Source organism: Corythoichthys intestinalis, chromosome 13, assembly GCF_030265065.1.
Source record: "Corythoichthys intestinalis isolate RoL2023-P3 chromosome 13, ASM3026506v1, whole genome shotgun sequence".
Taxonomy (NCBI): Eukaryota; Metazoa; Chordata; class Actinopteri; order Syngnathiformes; family Syngnathidae; genus Corythoichthys; species Corythoichthys intestinalis.
In genome coordinates, this window is record NC_080407.1 from 5,451,169 (window position 1) to 5,472,635 (window position 21,467).

General features: G+C 39.4%; 1 protein-coding gene across 1 annotated transcript; it reads left to right on the top strand.

Moving 5' to 3' along the window:
* Positions 1-11,241: 11,241 nt before the first annotated feature.
* On the top strand, positions 11,242-18,795 carry LOC130927756 (amphoterin-induced protein 2-like). The gene is made up of 2 exons (XM_057853760.1): positions 11,242-11,527; positions 15,276-18,795. The coding sequence occupies exon 2, from the start codon at positions 15,367-15,369 to the stop codon at positions 16,837-16,839; it is 1,473 nt and encodes a 490-aa protein (XP_057709743.1). The 5' UTR covers positions 11,242-11,527; positions 15,276-15,366; the 3' UTR covers positions 16,840-18,795.
* The last annotated feature ends 2,672 nt before the right edge of the window (positions 18,796-21,467 follow it).

Below are 21,467 nucleotides of genomic sequence, written 5' to 3' on the forward strand. Positions count from 1 at the left end.
ATATTGACAGAAGCATAAAAACGCGTTGGGCAACACTACTATATGGGGACAGGACTAGGAAATCTATTGTCCAATAAAAAGGTGACGGCAAAAAAAAAGAAAAAGTTCAATTGCAATATCTATATTGTCCACATGAGGGTAGTATGCCATCACATTTCGTCCATCAAATTAAATATAGTAGCCCTTGTTGAATACACGGTCACATAAACCAGTCAAATCTGAAATAATTTATACAGCAGCAGCCAGTTATTATACATCCGCTGCAATTGACGAGGATAGGCGTCCAATCAATTTGAACTGGAAGTGCAGCCAGACACTCCTAGTTCAAATGAATCAAACGTCTAATTAATGTTTTTGGTGTGTTTGTGGGTGGTTAGTAACCACGGCCAAGGGCGTAAGTTTGTATAAGGACGGTAGGGACATTACACCAACAACTTTTAGGGATGCTCAATTTGTCCCCACCAACTTTTAAGCTACCTTATTTGCAATATATAATGCGTTTAGTTATATAGGTAATTTAAATTGTCTTCCAAAATATTGTAAGGATAGAATTGACCCTACCATTAAGTGAATTACTGTCATTATGTTCAGACTTACCCTTTTCACTCGCTGAATTAGCCTGTCCATTCTTTCCCCGTCAAACGCACACAAAATTAGAAGTTTTTTTTTTCTCCCGCCAGCAGCATCCACTGTAAGTAATGTAAAAAGACATCAATGTTGTGAAGGTGGGGAACACTCCACTAATTTTGCTACTGCTACAGTGCTTCTAGTCAATTTTACTCACTGAGATTTCTTGAAATAAAAACAGCGAGCTGAAAATAAGCTTAAGACCTTTTTTTAAGCAAAAAGTTTGTATATTTAATCTTAAAATTTGTTTGTCAGAATTGTTCTTAATTCAATAATATTTTTCAAAACATTATTTGAAGGAATTTTTTTCTTAATTTAGGTGAAAAATGACCAACTTTTAGATGTATAGGCTCAATACGAACAAATAGTAATATTTACTTGAAGTAAGTGGAAGAATCTATCGCATTCATCTGTTTACTAGCCTTTAACATTTTTTAAAAAAAAGATGGAGAAAATTATTTGACTAGATTTAACAATAATTATCACATTAAGACGTTATAAATTTGCAGTGTGAAAGTTAGTATAGGTCAATACAGATTTATTTTGCATTAATCATTTTGCCTATCTATTAATCAGGTTCATATTAGTGAGAAATGTAGCCCTGACCCCCATTCACCAAATATTTTTGGTCTTATTCATGTCCCGTCCCTAGCAAAACGTGTACATGCAGGTTAAACTGTTATATCGTCCCTACCAATATTAAGACCAAACCTACGCCCTTGCTACATGCAGCCTCCTCAGCCCTTTTTGAAGAGGAGGGATATTAGATTTTTTTTTTTTTTTTCCCGGCCAGCAGCAGCAGCCACAGTAAGTAATGTAAAAAGACGTCAGTGTTGTGGAGTTGGGGAACACACCACTAATTTTGTGACTAAAAGTCCGACCTGCATCAGACAATGTGAACTTGCTAACCTGTAAAACTTAGTAGAAAGCTGCTTAGAAAGATGTCTTCCTGTACGTTTTCTTCTGTAAACTTTAATTCGACTGTGCATTTATTCCCTAATTAAAATTTATATATTTTCTACATCATTGAAGCAAACATTTTGAAGAATGACTTTCTCCCATAAAAATAAGTAAAGATGCATGATAATATCGGTTACCGATAATTATCGGCCGATAATGGCAATTATGAGGTCACACCCATAATCCGGATAAAAAACAAAATTCAACTGATAATGAAATCCGATAAATACATACTCGATTTAGCCTCCAAATGTGTGCATTTGACGTTTTGTCTCAACCAATACCTAAAAGCATTTTTGTGCAATTACGTATTTACTTTGTAAGTATTAATATTAATTCATTAATATACATTGTTTAGATGTTAGAATTTAGTACTTGTTCCCATTTGGTGTGGAAAAAGTAGCCATAAATTCTATTTTTGCACAGTAACATTTGCACTTGTGTATAATTTAAATTTGTATATAGTATATCTTTGAACAGAATTATCGTCTTGACATTATCGGTTATCGGCTGGGAGGAGGAGGAAATTATTAGTTATCGGTATCGGTTGAAAAATGCATTAACGTGCATCACTAAAAATAAGTTTAACATTTTTCACTTTACGTGTGAACCAGCTGTTCTTGAGAAATGTACCCAATCTGTTTGGTCTTATTAATGTCCCGTTTCCCGCAAAAGTGTACATGAAGTTTATGCTGTTATAGCGTCCCTTTCAACGTTGAGACCAAAGCTACGCCCTGAGTGGTTACATTCAATAGCGCAAAACAAATGAGTCAAGTCATAAACTCATAACATTAACATTCAGAAAGCCACACATTGTTCATTATTTGTACCCAAACAATACAAACACTAGCACAGAGCAGGTGGCAGAAAGCTTTTGAATGGGGAAGGACCAGAGTGAGGTCACTTCAGCAGGTGTAAAGCAGTGGCGTTTGATGTATATGCACACAAAACTGCTTTGTTGCTACAGCAGTTAGTGCAGTAAAGCCAGCAATCATTTGGAGAACGTGGAATGTTACATCATCAGTGGTCATTTTTTCATACGCGCTTTGTGTTCCAAACAGGACGAGTAAAAGCAGGGAGTTTTTTTTTTTTTTTTCATTTCTTCCCTGCATCCTTGTTTACATCCATCCTTTCACCTCAGACTAGTTTTCCCCTTGTTTGCTATTATTCGCCACATTTCATCGTGGGTGAAAGTGGGCCAGAACGGTCAGGAACGCAGTTCCGGTATAAGATTCAGGGCTGGAACGCTGTGCCGTTATACGGTGCTTTGATTCCGAAAATATGACGGCAACTGTCAAAACGCCAAGTACAAAAACATATGAATTTTATCTCCAAGAAGAAAACAATCTACCAACATCCGATTTACATGAACAAGTGTTCACAACAAGCATAATAAAGGGCTTGTGTAGCGTAAGCCGTTTCCACCGATATTTATTATTTATTTTATTCCACGGACAGCATGGAGGTTCCCCCAGCTGCTGCAGTTATCTGAGTCTGACGGTGACGAGTCACGTTAATGCGCTAATGCACGCAGTATAGCAAAACGCCTGGACTCATTTATCCGTTCAATCGGCTGACATACTGAAATGTGATCACCAGAGATAGTTAGCTCTGATTGGTTCAAATGTGCATGTTTTCTGAAACAGCAAAAAAGAAAAGAAAAAAAAGTTTGTTGAATTGACGCAACAAAAAAGGGCAATGCAACAGAAATAGATAACATTTTTAAGAGCAAGGCAAGAGTTAAGGAGGCTAATTTATCATATTTAGTTTTATTTGCTCTGATGGGGAGGTTCAGAACATCTTAGCTGTCAATGTGCACTTTGGACTTATATTTGTTCATTTATGTTAGACTACTTATTCATTTCCATATGATTTTTAAAAAAATTATGTTTGCGCGATCTTAAAAATATATTCCATTTTACGCATAATATAAGTAATTTGTACTTATTTTTCTGAATTTGTTACTTATATCTTTATTATTAAAAACACAACAAAAAGTAAATGTTTACATTAACTTCACTTTTAATATACATCTTATGTTCTTAAGTAGTTAAAATTTGGCATTAAGTATGTGAGGAAATGAGGGAAATAGAAATTAAGAGATGGAGGTTGGGGTTATTGCTGTTTTTGTCAACTTTTATTTTGCAAATCATTGAAAAAAACACAAGTTTGAATGAAAATCAGTTTTTGTATGTATTATAGATAGGGCTGTCAAATGGTTAAAATTTTCAATCGAGTTAATTACAGCTTAAAAATTAATTAATCGCAATTCAAACCATCTATAAAATATGCCAGATTTTTCTGTAAATTATTATTGGAATGGAAGGATAAGACACAAGATGGATATATACATTCAACATACGGTACATAAGGACTGTATTTGTTTATTATAACAATAAATCAACAAGATGGCATTAACATTCTTAACATTCTGTTAAAGCGATCCATGGATAGAAAGACTTGTAGTTCTTAAAAGATAAATGTTAGTACAAGTTATAGAATTTTTATATTAAAACCCCTCTTAATGTTTTCGTTTTAATAAAATTTGTGAAAATTTCAGTCAAAAAATAAACTAGTAGCCAGCCATTGTTGATGTCAATAATTACTTACACAATGCTCACGGGTGCTGAAGCCTATAAATTCAGTCGCACCCAAGCGCCAGCAGAGGGCGGCAAAACTCCATAAAACACAATTAACAAGTGGGCATTTCACTGTTCCGTCATTTAAATCTGTCTGAGCGGGGCATGTGCGTTAATTGTGTCAAATATTTAAACGTGATTAATTTAAAAAATGATTTACCGCCCGTTAACGCGATCATTTTGACAGCCCTTATTACAGAAATAACTGACCAAAACAGTTTTCTTAGCATTTCGGTAGTGTTGACCCCCCCCCCCCCCAAAAAAAAGAAAGAAAAAACAAATAAATAAATAAAATTTCTGGCTCCATGGGGAGTGCCGGCAAGAAATTCTACTTTCCACTTTCACCCCTGCCTGTAAATGACAGTAAACATTAAGGGTGTAACGGTACATGTATTTGTATTGATCCATTTCGGTACGGGGTGCTCGGTTCGGAACGGAGGCGTACCGAACGAGTTTCTGACATAATGTAACCCTTACTTTTCAAGGCTGTGAGTCGATCGGGTTACAGTTTCTTTGTGTAGATTATATTTACTCGATCTTCTCTACTATAATGAGGATCAACACGGTAGGACAGTATATAACCCAGAAACGTCAACGGCGCGACAACGTGGCCGCCGCCAGAATGCAGTGAAACACGGGCGTTAAAGTCATTCAGCCAATGCACACCAGTCGCAGTGCGGCCGCGTGTTAGACGCATCCCAGAAATGGCTCAACGCGACGCATGCGAAAAGAATGGCAGAGTTTATTATTTGACGTGAGACGCGGCCCTCCTGCGTCAATACTATTAGCTAGGATCGGGCAGACTGGATGTCACTCGTGTAAAAATACGGTGGATCCGGTCGATTTTCAAACTAATATGAGATCGTAACTAGGGTTGTTCCGATCATGTTTTTTTTTTCTCCCGATCGTTTTAGTTTGAGTATCTGCCGATCCCGATATTTCCCGATCCGACTGCTTTTTTTTTGCTCCCGATTCAATTCCAATCATTCCCGATAATTTTTCCCCATCATATACATTTTGGCAATGCATTAAGAAAAAATGAATAAAACTCTGACGAATATACACATTCAACATACAGTACATAAGTACTGTATTTGTTTATTATGACAATAAATCCTCAAGATGGCATTTACATTATTAACATTCTTTCTGTGAGAGGGATCCACAGATAGAAAGACTTGTGACTTTGTATATTGTGACTAAATATTGCCATCTAGTGTATTTGTTGAGCTTTCAGTAAATGATACTGTAGCCATGCCCAAATGCATGATGGGAAGTGGAACCATGACTGTGCGTAGTGCTACCAATTGATATATCTTCTCTGCGTTGGGAAATAACATAAGGTGTTAGGAAAAAGATTAATTGCTCCCTTGCTTCCCCACATTGCTTATCATGATGTTTCTAATCGTAGGGAGAGGGATTGTAAGGCTTTAGCCAATTAAAAAAAGGCTCCAAAGGCTGCCAAAATTCACTCTACTCATTTTACGCTGCCTTTTATCTTTCTATAAAGGGAAAACGGCGCCATTACAGATTGAGTGCGACAATGCGTGAGTGGGTCGTGCAGTGCATGCATTAATTGCGTTAAATATTTTAACGTGATACATTTTTTAAAAAATTAATTACTGCCGTTATCGGGATAAATTTGATAACCCTACCTTAAGCCTAAACTAAAGACTCTGGATGAGTGTAACATATTATGTCTGTAACGTTAAATACAATTAGAAAACAATTTAATTAAAAAAAATATATATATTAAAAAAGGCATTTTTTTTGCCGATTCCGATACTTTGAAAATGACGTGATCGATCCCGATGGATCGGGATGCCGATGGATCGGGACATCTCTAGTGGAAACGATTTCCGCCACACAGGCACTTTATTATGCTTGTTGTTAACACTTGTGTATATAAATCTGATGTTGGTAGATTGTTTTCTTCTTGGAGATGAAATGCATGTTTGGCAGCTTTGTTTTTTTTTAACGTTTCAGAATCAAAGCACCATATACAGGAACAGCGTTCCGGCCCTGAATCTTATACCGGAACTGCGTTCCTGACCGTTCTGGCTCACTTTCACCCCTGCCTTTAATGCACACTGCCTGGCTTCATTATAATGTAGGAATAGGAGCTATCCAGCTTTCCTTTTGAAGTCTTTGCATTGCCGTCGCAAAAGCTCTCCTATGTCCAGTAGAGTGACGGCAAAGCCAATTTCTGCAGGGAAAAAGATGTTGTCACCACATGTTTGTTTTCCCTCAGACAAACTATAAATAAAGTGCTTCTAACGAGGCATCGGAATGCTTTTTTTTGAAAAGTGGAGTGTCACGGAGCGAGGTCCTGCCGAGAATTGCTTCAAGGAGAACTTCAGCCGTTGAAAATCTCTGCAGTGGGGAACCGCAAAGTGATAGATCTTTGAATTTGACAAGTACTGTATTTTTAGAATGCTTCAAGCATTTCAAACAGTTGATTACCGCTGCCACTGTCGTGTAATACAAAGGAGTCCATCCAGCGGCCGATTGTCAGTAAGCTGGAAGCGAGTTTCTGCCACGGAAGATGGACACTCTAGTATTCTCCGCCAATGGCCTTCCCCTTTGATGGCCGGCGTCATGGAAACATCCACCGATTTGTCTGTCACGCCGTCCTGGGTGGAAAGCTCATAATTACCAGTGCTTTGTGATTAGACTGAAGTCAGTAATAAGGCATCGGGCCTCGTTCTCACAGCGCGTTCAGCTAATGAAACGTACTCGTCTTTCTGCAAGGACAATTTTAATGGCTTTTTTCCCTCCTCTTCGCTTTCTGTTTGTGTGTTTCAATAGACACAATAGGTAGGGAATGGGCTAAAGAGCAGAAAAGCAGACGGTTAACAAAGCTTCAAACTGATTAATTGGACTCATGCAAATGCAGTTTACGAAAGCGCCCATCTGCTCTTTGACACAAACAAACGATACGCTGCGCCCGGCTCACGATCACGGCGCAAATAATATTTCAGCCAATTCCATTTATGTCGGCACATCTGACTCTTGTAGTGTTCTATCTCTAGACATTTCCCAAATAGACCTGTTAAGTTGTAGTCAGCTGTACTTTTGCCCAGGGCCCTATATAGACTCTTCTACCACATTGTGCAACCTACAGTGTAAATAATGAGGCTGCGGCGGCACTGCAGGGGGAAATGGAAAAAGGCATCTTCAAGGGCACACATGTTTAATTGCTATGATGCTATCTTTAATGGGGCAAATCCTCCCTGAAAAGACACGATTAAGTGTATATAATATGCTTTCCTGCAGCAAGGCTGGGGAATTGCGTGGCAGGGCCGCTTATCACTTTGGGTCATCTCTGCAGGGTTGCATCACTTTGACTTGTGGTAACAATGGCATCATTCGTTTTCAAAGGGCAAGCATTGTTGGCATTTTTCCGTATCTTTTCAAGTCTGCTAAAGCACTGCAGTGCATGTGTTAACATCGTCAGTTAATACTGTATGCATAGGCGGATCTACTATTCGGGCGAAGTAGGCGATCGCCTTAGGCCCCCAACCAGTAGGGGGCCCCCAACCAGCTGCCCTTGCCCCAACGAGCAAGGGCTTGGGCCACCGGAGCCAGCAGCACCCCCAACTATTTGTCATGTATAATTATGTCAGCATACCAAACAAACACATTTAAAAAAAAACAAAAAAGAAAGCCATTTGAATTACCCCCCCCCCCCACCACCACCACCACCACCACACACCCACACACGCACTACAATGGACCGTTCCATGACGACAGACTGAGTATCAGTCGCTTAGCTTCATTTAGCGCCGTTTAGCTTCGCTCAGCTCGGTTTAGCATCGCTTAGCTGTTCGTTATCCTCACTTAGCTCTCCCGCGTTTTTCACGCCCCTAAGCTCACTATTTTTAAAGAATACTTTGCACGTCGGCTATCGTTTATTTCGAACACATGAGCGAACGGGTGCCAATACATTTGGCCAGCAGTGTGTACAGTGGAGTACATAAGTATTTAGTCAACCATTAATTGTGCAAGTTCTCCCACTTGAAAATATTAGAGAGGCCTGGAATTGTCAACATGGGTAAACCTCAACCACGAGAGACAGAATGTGGAAAAATCCTCAGAAAATCACACTGTTTGATTTTTAAATAATTTATTTGCAAATCATGGTGGAAAATAAGTATTTGGTCAATACCAAAAGTTCATCTCAATACTTTGTTATGTACCCTTTGTTGGCAATAACGAGGCCAAACGTTTTCTGTAAGTCTTCACAAGATTTTCACACACTGTTGCTGGTATTTTGGCCCATTCCTCCATGCAGATCTTCTCTAGAGCAGTGATGTTTTGGGGCTGTCGTTGGGCAACACGGACTTTCAACTCCCTCCACAGATTTTCTATGGGGTTGAGATCTGGAGACTGGCTAGGTCACTCCAGGACCTTGAAATGCTTCTTACGAATCCACTCCTTTGTTGCCCTGGCTGTGTGTTTGGGATCATTGTCATGCTGAAAGACCCAGCCGCGTCTCATCTTCCATGCCCTTGCTGATGGAAGTATATTTTCACTCAAAATCTCTCGATACATTCATTCTTTCCTTTACACAGATCAGTCGTCCTGGTCCCTTTGCAGAAAAACAGCCCCAAAGCTTGATGTTTCCACCCCAATGCTTCACAGTGGGTATGGTGTTCTTCGGATGCAATTCAGTATTCTTTCTCCTCCGAACACAATAACCTTTGTTTCTCCCAAAAAGTTCTATTTTGGTTTCATCTGACCATAACACATTCTCCCAGTCCTCTTCTGGATCATCCAAATGCTCTCTAGCTAACCGCAGACGGGCCTGGATGTGTACTTTCTTCAGCAGGGGGACACGTCTGGCAGTGCAGGATTTGAGTCCCTGGCGGCGCATTGTGTTTCTGACAGTAGCCTTTGTTACTGTGGTCCCAGCTCTCTGTAGGTCATTCACTAGGTCCCCCCGTGTGGTTCTGTGATTTTTGCTCACCGTTCTTGTTATCATTTTGATGCCACGGGGTGAGATCTTGCATGGAGCCCCAGATCGAGGGAGATTATCAGTGGTCTTGTATATCTTCCATTTTCTAATAATTGCTCCCACAGTTGATTTCTTTACACCAAGTGTTTAACTATTGCAGATTCAGTCTTCCCAGCCTGGTCTAAAATTTTGTCTCTGGTGTCCTTCGACAGCTCTTTGGTCTTGGCTATAGTGGAGTTTGGAGCGTGACTGACCGAGGTTGTGGACAGGAGTCTTTTATAACGATGATGAGTTAAAACAGGTGCCATTAATACAGGTAACGAGTGGAGCCTCGTTAGACATCGTTAGAAGAAGTTAGACCTCTTTGACAGCCAGAAATCTTACTTGTTTGTAGGTGACCAAATACTTATTTTCCACTCTAATTTGGAAATAAATTCTTTAAAAATCAAACAATGTGATTTTCTGTTTTTTTTTTCACATTCTGTCTTTCATGGTTGAGGTTTACCCATGTTGTCAATTACAGGCCTCTCTAATCTTTTCAAGTAGGAGAACTTGCACAATTGATGGTTGACTAAATACTTATTTGCCCCACTGTACATGAATGTTATCAAAGTTAAAGTTTAAAGTAGGGCTGTCAAAATTATCGCGTTAACGCGCGGTAATTAATTGCTTTAATTCATCACGTTAAAATTAGGGCTGTCAAAATTATCGCATTAACGCGCGGTAATTAATTGTTTCAATTAATCACGTTAAAATATTTGACGCAATTAACGCACATGTCCCGCTCAGACAGAATTCTGCCTTTTGGTAAGTTTTACAGCAAGGCTTTTTGTGCTGTCTAACTGGTCGCTTTGCAACATGGTTTATTGTTTTCTTGCCAGTTCAATATGGCTGCAGGACGTCTCGGGCTGACGCCTACGTTGTAATGTTGTGCTTATATGATCCTTGGACAAGATTTGTCCGTAAGTATGGTTGTTGTAAAGAATGTACATATTATGTTAGTAAGCGAAAATGTTATATTTTTTGTATGAGACGCTTTTTGTTTATGTTTAGTGAACCTGTATAGCGTGCTAAGCTAACGTTGTTGCTAATGCAATGCTTGTGTACTTTTTTTTTTTGTAGTTTTACGACGGTCTAAAGAGGACAATGGTTTGAGACTATTTTATTAATAAATCAGATGAAAAAGGAAGAAGTCTGATTATTAAGGCGTCGTTCACTAGCTGTCTAGCTTTGGAAAAAGTAGACGCTTCGGAGTGAGGACAGCAGAGACAGATTTAAATGACAGTAGAGTGAAATGCCCACTACAGTCCTTATGTACCGTATGTTGAATGTATATATCCATCTTGTGTCTTATCTTTCCATTCCAACAATTTATTTTACAGAATATATATATAATTTACAAAAAAATATGGCATATTTTATAGATGGTTTGAATTGCGATTAATTACGATTAATTGATTTTTAAGCTGTAATTAACTCGATTAAAAATTTTAATCATTTGACAGCCCTCGTTTAAAGGTTAATCTCTAGCTGTAGAATGTGAACACTCAAATGGTCAAATTTTTCATTTTCTTGTGCATGTCCCACCAATCGAATTACAATTTTATTGCTGTTGTTCTTTTTGAATTCATATTAATTAGAAATTTGCAAAGGTCTGCTTTTGCTTTGGAAAAAATATTTACATAGTGTTGATCATCCAACTTTTCTCTGTAGCTAAAATGGATAATTTTTAGCTAAAATATTTAGCCCAGTGTAATGTAACAGTAAATAACATGAGCCGATTATTCGACTAATCGCAAAAAATAATCAGTGATGAGTTGCCGATAATTGTTTGAAAATGAGAGGAAATATTAAATGTTGGCCATGGGGCGATACTTGAGGAGACAAGTGTTTTTTTAGGTGCTACTCAATGTTAAAAGTCTGCATTTGTTATTTGGGCAATGTTGTACAGATGTTGCTTTTGCTCCGCTCGCTCGCTCGCTCGCTCACTCACTCACTCACTCACTCGCGTGTGTATAATGTTGTGCAGTACTGTCTTTCCCGTGGCCGTCCCCTCCCTCTGTCGTCACGCAACTCGACCCGCAGGTGAACAGTTCATATGCAGCTTCCTTCTTCCCATAGCTCGCCACTCGCAGCGCGCGCACACTCGCCAGCCAGCCCTCCGGCTGTCTGCTTTTCAGGCTCGCACAATGGTGCGCCAGGTTGAAAAACCTGGCCGAGCCAAGCTTTGAGGTCCACAAAGGAGGATTGCACGCGGTCCGAATTAGGACAAGCGTGGATGCAGATGCTGACATTGGACAAGAGGATGACTGCTTGAACAGGAGGCAGCTTCGTGGGCGTCAAGGTGAGCAGCCAGCCTGTTCTTTGCCAATATGATGTGGAGTTGTAGACTCCATCCCTCATTTATTGCGCGTAATAATAGTTGAAGCCAGGATTTTCTAAAGCACTTTAAAAATAATTCAAATATAGGGGAATGAAATTAACTTTACACTTCAGTGAGTCTGATGCAAGAGCTTGATCACGTTCAAGACATGCTTTCATTGTACATTGTGTGCTACCCTTCAAAATCTAAGGAAAAAATGCCCTTTCAGAAATTACAATTCAAATGTATTAGTGCTTTTAACCTCTCGTGTTAATGCATAGTAGCACCAATACCGCTTTCACGCACTTAGATTTGATTACGCTCCGATCTTATTAATTCCATTCCAACTTGCAATTGTGCTGAAAGTCTATTTTGTAGGGCTGTCAAACGATTAAAATTTTTAATCGAGTTAATTACAGCTTAAAAAGTAATTAATCGCAATTCAAACCATCTCTAAAATATGCCATATTTTTCTGTAAATTATTGTTGGAATGGAAAGATAAGACACAAGACGGATGTATACATACAACATACTGTACATAGGTGCTGTATTTGTTTATTATAACAATAAATCCACAAATGGCATTAACATTCTTTCTGTTTAAGTGATCCACGGATAGTAAGACTTGTAGTTCATAAAAGATAAATGTTATAGTAACAAGTTATAGTAATTTTATATTAAAACACCTCTTCATATTTTCGTTTTAATAAAATTTGTACAATTTTCAATCAGAAGTAGAGTTAACATAATAATAGGAAAAATAAAAATAACAATAATAAGAATTGAGTGACCAAACTCTGAGTAATGCCAGTTCACTTTGCATTGTTGTTTAGCTGTGTGAGAATAGGGCCTCATTACTACAGACTGAAGTGCTTTTCTTTTTGTTAACATTTTTTTGAGAGATGGCAATATTATTTTTGTTGTGCTTTCACTAAATGACACTTCTGTTTGTTGTGAAGGAGTTGCAGAAGCTTATGCCAATAAACGGCGCAGCCCAAAGAACGCCTGTGTCGCCTTTATAACAGATATTTCTTTGTGCATATCTTACCCAAAATACAACAAGAGACACATAATTGCCATTAAAAGAAAGCAAACTTACCGAAATATGTGTGGAGCACAAAGCAACAGCATAAACGTCTCACAACGACTAATTCTCCCACTATTAGAAGGAATAACATTAGTATGGAACGGCGCTGTGCTGCCCCCAAGCGGCCGGTGGCATTCTCTTCACTCTTAATGTCCATAAACGGCCTCATTGAAATCTGTTTGAGGCAATGCGAGAGCGGCTCATTCAGTGCATGCTTTAATTGCGTCAAATATTTTAATGTGATTAATTTAAAAAAATAATTAACGCCCGTTAACGCGATAATTTTGACAGCCCTACTATTTTGTTTTCATCAAAAAACGGACGGACCGGATAAGCTCTAAAATTGACCTGTTTTTACATAGACTTTTAAGCATTTTACCACTCCATCTAAGGCATGGGTGTCCAAACTTTTTGCAAAGGGGGTCAGATTTGGCGTGGTAAAAATGTGGGGGGCCGACCTTGGCTGACATCCTTAATGTAGAACAATATATTTAAGCAAAATTTAGCAAACCATTCAGTGTGTCACATTTGCTTTATTATTTTTTTAAAGAATAATTTCAACAATCTCGCCTTTGCGGCGTTCTCGTTCGACACTCGGGCTCTTGCGAAATACTACTGCTGTGAAATTAAACTAGCTTCAAGTTGCTTCAATTTCTTGCTTCGTATCTTCCCTGTAATCTTGCCGTACATGTCAGCGTGTCTTGTTTGGTAATATCGCCTCACATTGAAATCTTTAAAAACAGCGACACAGATGTTGCATATTTTAGTGAAGAAATAGTCCAATTTCCACCTATCCTTGAAGCGTCGGCTGTCACAGTCAACTTTTTTTGTTGATTGTCGCCATTTTAGAAAATTGGAAGTAGGGGTCACACGGAGTAATGTTGCTGAGCCTTTAAATACCTACAACATGAAGCAATTATCAGAGAATCCCAAAATTTGAAAAATAAGGTCCTAATGAAACCTTTTTTTCAAATTTGTGAAAAGAAAAGCCAAAATGAATTTGTGTAATAAGTAGAGATGTCCGATCACGTCATTTTCAAAGTATCAGAATCGGCAAAAAAATATCGGACAGCCTTTTTTTAATATATATATTTTTTAATTCAATCATTTTCTAACTGTATTTAACGTTACAGACATAATATGTTACACTCATCCAGAGTCTTTAGTTTAGGCTTAAGGTAGGGTTATCAAATTATACTGATAACGGCGGTAATTAATTTTTTCAAAAATGTATCACGTTAAAATATTTTACGCAATTAATGCATGCGCTGCACGACCTACTCACGCATTGTCGCACTCAATCTGTAATGTCGCTGTTTTACCTATACAGAGAGCTAAAAGGCAGCGTAAAAGGAGTAGAGTGAATTTTGGCAGCCTTTGGAGCCTTTTTTTAATGGGTTAAAGCCTTTCAATCCCTCTCCCTAAGATTAGAAATATCGTGGGAGGCAATGTGGGGAAGCAAGGTAGTAATTGATCGTTTCGCAACGCAGACAGATATATCAATTGGTAGCACTACGCACAGTCATGGTTGCACTTCCCATCATCCATTTGGGCATGGCTACAGTATCATTTACTGAAAGCTCAACAAATACACTAGATGGCAATATTTAGTCACAATATACAAAGTCACATTTATCTTTTAAGAATTACAAGTCTTTCTATCCGTGGATCACTCACAGACAGAATGTTAATAATGTAAATGCCATCTTGAGGATTTATTGTCATAATAAACAAATACAGTACTTATGTACTGTATGTTGACTGTATATATTCGTCCGAGTTTTATTCATTTTTTTCTTAATGCATTGCCAAAATATATATGATCGGGAAAAATTATCGGGAATGATTGGAATTGAATCGGGAGCAAAAAAAAAAAGCAATCGGATCGGGAAATATCGGGATCGGCAGATACTCAAACTAAAACGATCGGGATCGGATCGGGAGCAATAAAACATTATAGGAACAACCCTAGTAATAAGCGCTCTCATATCTATAACCCATGGTAAATCATGTTTTTTTTTCCTCATGGAACCTGCAGATGCATGTGTTGACTTGCATCCATCATTTTTTTTTCTCCAAAACACAAATATCAAAATTCTAAATTAGTCTGAAAATCATGAAATTTTAAGTGTATCAAATGTGATACACTTGTTAATAAAGGGTTAAAGTGCTGCTGCCTTTTAGTGGGTAAATGAGGAGCAGCATTACGTGTTTAAGCTACTTCATATGCTAGTTGCAGTACTGCTGACCAATTTATTAAGTCTGTGTGCAGGCCAGATGTTATTGATTTTATGACAGAGGCTGGGGGCCGGATGAAATTTGACCACGGGCCGCATTTGGCCCCTGGGCCGGACTTTGGACATGTCTGATCTAAGGAAACCTATCAACAATATTTCTGCTGTTCGAATGGCTTCAATGTTATTTTATAAATTAAAGCGCTGGCTGCCAATTTCCCACAAAAGATTATCCGTGTAGACAGAAAATATAACAGTTTCCAGTTCCAATGGATTGGACAATTAACAATGGATTTGATGTCTGTCACTTTTAGTGGCTGTGAATGAGTGAAGTTACCAAGATACTATAATAAATACAACAAAAACAAGGATCAAAATGATGACTATCTTGTGTGTTTCCCTCCTCAGCTTTCCTTCCACTTCCACATGCTCCCAAAGCTGACATGTTCAAGCCACGTGAGACTGCAAGCTGAGATTTGTCCTTGAGGGAAAAAGCAGAATGTGTCCAACTGCGTCCCGTCTCATGCGCCAGAGCAGCGTCCACCCCGCGGCCGCCGCTTTGCTTCTTTCCCTTTGTCTCGGCTTCACTCCGTGGGCACTCGCGTGCCCGCCAGGTTGCATTTGCGCTAGCGATATCGTTTCCTGCAGCGGCAGCAATCTGTCGACGCTGCCCCCCGACCTCCCCGATTACGCGGCGCGCGTAGACCTGAGCCACAATTCCCTGACCGCTCTGCCCGCCGATTGGATTCGTCGCCCTTTCGACCGGCTGGCCGCGCTGCTTCTCGGCCGCAATAGCATCAGGCAAATTGAGGCCAACGCCTTCGCGGTGACACCTCGTCTCCTACACTTGGATCTGTCGTCCAACAAACTATCAGTGCTCAATTCATCTATCTTCAGTGGCCTGGCCGAGTTGAGAGAGCTGCTGCTGTTCGGTAACCAGATTGTCCAGATCAATCCTAACGCCTTTAGCGGTCTCCGCAGCCTGGTCAAGCTCTACCTGTCTGGAAACGGGCTGACATCCCTCCCTGTAATTCTCCTTGATGGAGGGGGGCCGCTCAACCTGACCTTTCTAGACGTGTCATCCAACAAAATCATCAGGGTGCACGTTCACATGCTGCTCACCCTGAGCCGACATGCTGGAATTTATTTGCAGGGAAACCCTCTCACGTGCGACTGCGCTTTACTCGGTCTACTCGAGTATTGGACTTGGAAACAGTATCTCCCTTTGTTGGACTTTAAAGACGACTACCTATGCAGGGATGACACCGTGCTCAAGCTAAATTGCACCACGGATGAGGTGGTTCCCGTCGAGGCGGGAAGCTATCAAGTCGATCCGGGAAAATGGTTGCGGTTGCCGTGCCCTGGCTTTTCCTCGAACGATCCAGCAGTTTTCTGGGTGACCCCCACAACAGTGCTGAATAGTTCAGCTCACGATCCAAACGCTCACCTCGCGGTCCTCCCCAATGGCTCCCTGGAGATAAGAGGAGCGCTAACGGAGGACTCCGGTACCTACGCTTGCGTAGCGGCACGCGGCCGCGAAACGTCCCCCGAGGTCAACGTGGTCGTGGGAAACCTGAGTTCCGTCGCCGCTAGTGGTTCAGCCCATCGTGGCGGAGGCGAGCATTTCAACACAGCTTTCACCACCTTGGCTTCCTGTGTTGTTAGCATCATACTGGTGCTCCTCTATCTTTACTTGACGCCCTGTCGGTGCAGGGAAAACAGAGGCGGTGCCTCCAGAGGGTGCGGGGGGCGAGCGATCATCCTCTGTTCCGACCCTAGGGACGTCGAGTCGGGACAGCGGCGGTCCAACGGGAAAAGGGTAGCATTCTTAGAGCCCCAAATGGAAGACGGTGATACCGCTGGTGCAAAGTCACCGGTCATCAACACAAGTCACGCTAGCACCGAGGGAATCCTTAAAAACGGAAACAGGACAGTGGGACAGAGCCCCACAGACACAACCCTCATTGTATAACACCCAAAAAATCTTTCATCTAAAAGACCAATATCCCTCCAGCACTGTAATGTCATATGGAAATGTTACTGTGGTGACAGCAGAGATCACCAAGGCCATTAAAATGCAGGCGACGGAACAAACACATTCAAGTCAATACGATGATACCGCAGCTGCGAAGCTTATTGTCAAGTCTGACTGACTATTGATAATTAGAAAACCCAACCTCGTTTGAACTGAGTTGATGAACTCTGCTACTCTATTTCACTGTTTTGATAAGTTGGAACATTGTAGTACTTGACTGTCTTGAAAGCAACTGAACAATGTGATAGGATTCATTTAAGGCAGGGGTGTCCAAACATTTTGCAAAGGGGGCCAGATTTGGTGTGGTAAAAATGTGGAGGCCCGACCTTGGCTGACGTCCTTTACGTAGAACAATATATTTAAGCAAATTTTAGCAAGCCATTCTGTGTGTCACATTTGCTTTATATTTTTTTTTGTGCTGAAACGATGACTCGATTAACTCGAGTATTTGATTCAAGAAAAATGATCCGAAATAAATTTTGCTGTTTCAAGTATTCGTTTAATTAAAGTGATACGCTGCCCTCTAGCCTGCCTCATTTCACATGGCTGAATCCAGCTGCTCCCTGTTAAGACCAACATAAGCCATGTTTTTGTTTGAGTTAGTTTTTTAAATGCATTCATAATTTAGTTTATTGGTATATTTTAGGGCTGCAGCTATCGAATATTTTAGTAATCGACTGAAAATTCTATCGATTAATCGAGTAATCGGATAAAACAAATATATTTTTAGGTGAAGAGCAATTATAAATATACATGAGAAAACAAGACGTTTATTTCATCTAATCTTGAACCATTTTCAGTCAATCAATGTTTTCCATGTATATTGTTGAAAACAGCCAACAATTGCATCTCAGATGTAACTAGAACAAAAAAAAAAGACTAATTCACTGCTTAACTCAAAAAACTTTTAGATCTTATTAAGAAGAAAAAAAAATATATATATATATATATCTTACCTAAAAATGCCATTATGCTTGATAACACACATCACTTAAAAGTTAGGATTTTTTCCCGCGTGTTTCAATTGAATTTCTATTTGTGTCAAGCCATTTTTAAGTTCTAGTTAAGTTTTAAGTTAGTCTAAACTGTAAGTCCTGATAGGATTTTGAGTTTTTGCAGTGTTCAAAATAAATGTATGATACAGGCTGTATGGAGCAATTAGGGACCAGTGCTACTTGGTGTTTTATCCAGCAATGACTACTGAGCTAAAATTGATAGTTAGCATTATTAAGTTTTTATTTTACACCCTCATCACTCCACAATGCTATGTTATGTTAAACCCTGTATGTAAGACACGTTAGCCACGCATCGACAGTGGTCATAATTAATAGAAACCTAGCCCTCCGCAGGACTAACGTTACATGAGCTAGTAGCGACAGTAACGTTAATCTTATTTATTAGCGCTTAGCACTCTTTATTAGCGCTTAGCGCTCTACTGCTTTAAGATGGCGGCTGTTTACTAACACTGCCCAGACGCGGCCGAGTCTGTCATTTAGCATCTAGTTCAACATACATGTGATGTCTATGAGACGCATCAGACGCTACCTGCTACCAACATAGCATCGTGCGGGCTAGTATTTAGCAACGTCGGCGTCGTTTGTAGCGGCTGTCGGCTGCAGTAAGTTTTTTTTTTTTTTTCCCCTTCCTCCTCTCCGCACGTGACATCAGCGCATTGTCCCGCATTAAAAGTAGTCCGAGCAAAACGTGATGCATAGAGCTGTCAAAATAAACGATTACTCGAGGTGAATAAAATTACTCGGATCAGTTTTTAAACTCGAGTTACTCGAGTTGCTCGAGTATTCGTTTCAGCTCTAGTAGATTAAGCAGTTTTTTTGTTGTTTTTTGTGGGAATATGTGTCTGAACCATTTGTCAAGAGCATTGTAAAAAAAAAAAAAAAAAAAAAAAAAAAAGCGTCAGCGTTTTATAGCATTTAAGCTAGCAGACTTTTTGCTATGTAAGTTTAAGGCTCAGCTCAGGTATTTTAATTTTTCATGTTCCTTATCCGATTACTCGATTATTCGAACTAACTAGATAACTAACTCGATTAATCGACTACTAAAATAATCGATAGCTGCAGCCCTATTTTTTTTTTTTTTATTAATAATTTCAACAATCTCGTAACAAGCCTTTGTGGCGTTCTCTTTCGATTCTCGGGCTCTTGCGAAATACTGCTGCTGTAAAATTAAACTGGCTTCAAGCTGCTTCAATTTCTTCCCTGTACTCTTTTCGTACATGTCAGCATGTCTTGTTTGGTAATATCGCCTCAATTTGAACTCTTTAAAAACAGCGACTGTCTCTTTGCAAATGAGGCAGACACAGTTGTTGCATATTTTAGTGAAGAAATAGTCCAATTTCCACCTATCCTTGAAGCGCCGGCCGTTGCAGTCAACTTTCTTGTTTTGATGATTGTCGCCATTTTAGAAAATTAGGAGTAAAGGGTCACACGGGGTAATGTTGCTCAGAGTGCTGCTGCAGTTTAGTTGGTAAATGAGGAGCAGCATATAGTGTGTAAGCTACTTCATATGCTAGCAGTACTGCTGACCAGTTTATTACGTCTGTGTGTGGGCCAGACGTTAATGATTATTATGACTGAGGCTGGGTGCCGGATAAAATTTGACCATGGGCCGCATTTGGCCCCCCGGGCCGGACTTTGGACATGACTGATTTAAGGAGTTCAATCCTGACCATTTGTAGATGTAGAAAAAGTGTAATGTTTAGCGAGATGACATAGTACCAACCATGCAACCGCAATGCAGTAAGTGGCATTGAAACAGGTCTGATAATATCGGAATGCGCATTTTTGCATGCTTTGACTGTAATCTTTTGGGATGTTTATGTTTAAAAAATAATAATAAAAGCAACTGCTTGCTAATGTCACCATTTCTCTTAAAAATATACTCAATACTAATCTAAAATGTTTAAAATTGAAATATGGCGGAAAAAACTCAGGTGACTTGAAGTTCCGCTCTGAGACTCCCAATTTGGCCAACTTTCAAAATTGTCCGATATGCACGTGCAGGGGGGAAAGTGGCTAGAATCTGTTGCCGGAACTCTCTGACGTGAAGGTCGCCACGGAGCCAGAAATGTTATTTATTTTTTCTTTAATTTTTTTTTTGGGGGGGGGGGTCAAACCTCTTAAACTACTGAAATGCAAAGAAAACTGTTTTAGCACAGTTATTTCTATAACACATACAAAAACTGATTTTCATTCAAAATTGTATTTTTTTCGATGATTTGCAAAATAAAAGTTAACAAAAACAGCAATAACCCCAACCTCCATCTCCTAATTTTTCTTTTCTCTCATTTCTTCACATACTAAATGCCAAATCTCAATTTTAACTACTTAAGAACATAGGATGTATATTAAAATTGAAGTTAATGTAAACATTTACATTTTTTTAATAATAAAGATATAAGTAACATACATTCAGAAAAATAAGTACAAATGACTTATATTATGCAAAGTGAAATTGAATATATTTTGAAGATCGCGCAAACATTGACTTTTTTAAATCAAAAGGAAATGAATAAGTAGCCTAACATAAATGAACAAATATAAGTCCAAAGTGCACATTGACAGCTAAGATGTTCTGAATCTCCCCATCAGAGCAAATAAAACTAAATATGATAAATAAGCCTCCTCAACTCTTTCGTTGCTCTTTAAGATTTGATCAATTTTATGTTGTATTGCCCTTTTTTTGTCGCATCAATTCAACAAACTTTTTTTTTTTTTTTGCTGTTCCAGAAAACATGCACATTTGAACCAATCAGAGCTAACTATCTCTGCTGATCACATGTCAGTATGTCAGCCAATTGAAGGGATAAATGAGTCCAGGCGTTTTGCTTTGCTGCGTGAATTCGTCAGACTCAGATAACTGCAGCAGCTGGGGAAACCTCCATGCCGTCCGTGGAACAAAATAAATAATAAATATTGGTGGAAACGGATTACGCTACACTAGCACTTTATTATGCTCGTTGTTAACACTAGTGTATGTAAATCTGATGTTGGTAGATTGTTTTCTTCGTGGAGATGAACTGCAATTGTGGAAGCTTAGCATTTTTTTTTTTTTTTTTTTTTTTTTAACGTAGCGTTTTGACAGTTGCCGTCATATTTTCAGAATCAAAGCATCGTGGACCGGAACAGCATTCCGGCCCTGAATCTTTTGCCGGAACTGCGTTCCTGACCGTTCTGGCCCACTTTCACCCCTGTTCATGTGTGATACATCATTGGAAATCTTAAAATCTCAATTTTCTGGGGGAAGAAAAAATTCTAACAGGAGGACATTTTTGAAAAAAAATATTTTTTTTAAACAGCAAAACCCTATCTGGAGGTGAGAGTACGCGAGAGCAGAAATACAGACACCATGACTTTAACGAGATATTATCGCGCACTTACCTTGTTTCGATCCAAAAACTCCATGTAGCATGTATCACTGAGTGTCAAGACACAGCTGGATTTGGGGGGGATTTTATGGGTGAAACATGGTAATATAACAACGGTGGCGATGCAGAAATCGCAGACATCAAGGAGTGGTCGAGATTTTCTTTTTCATATATTTAGTAG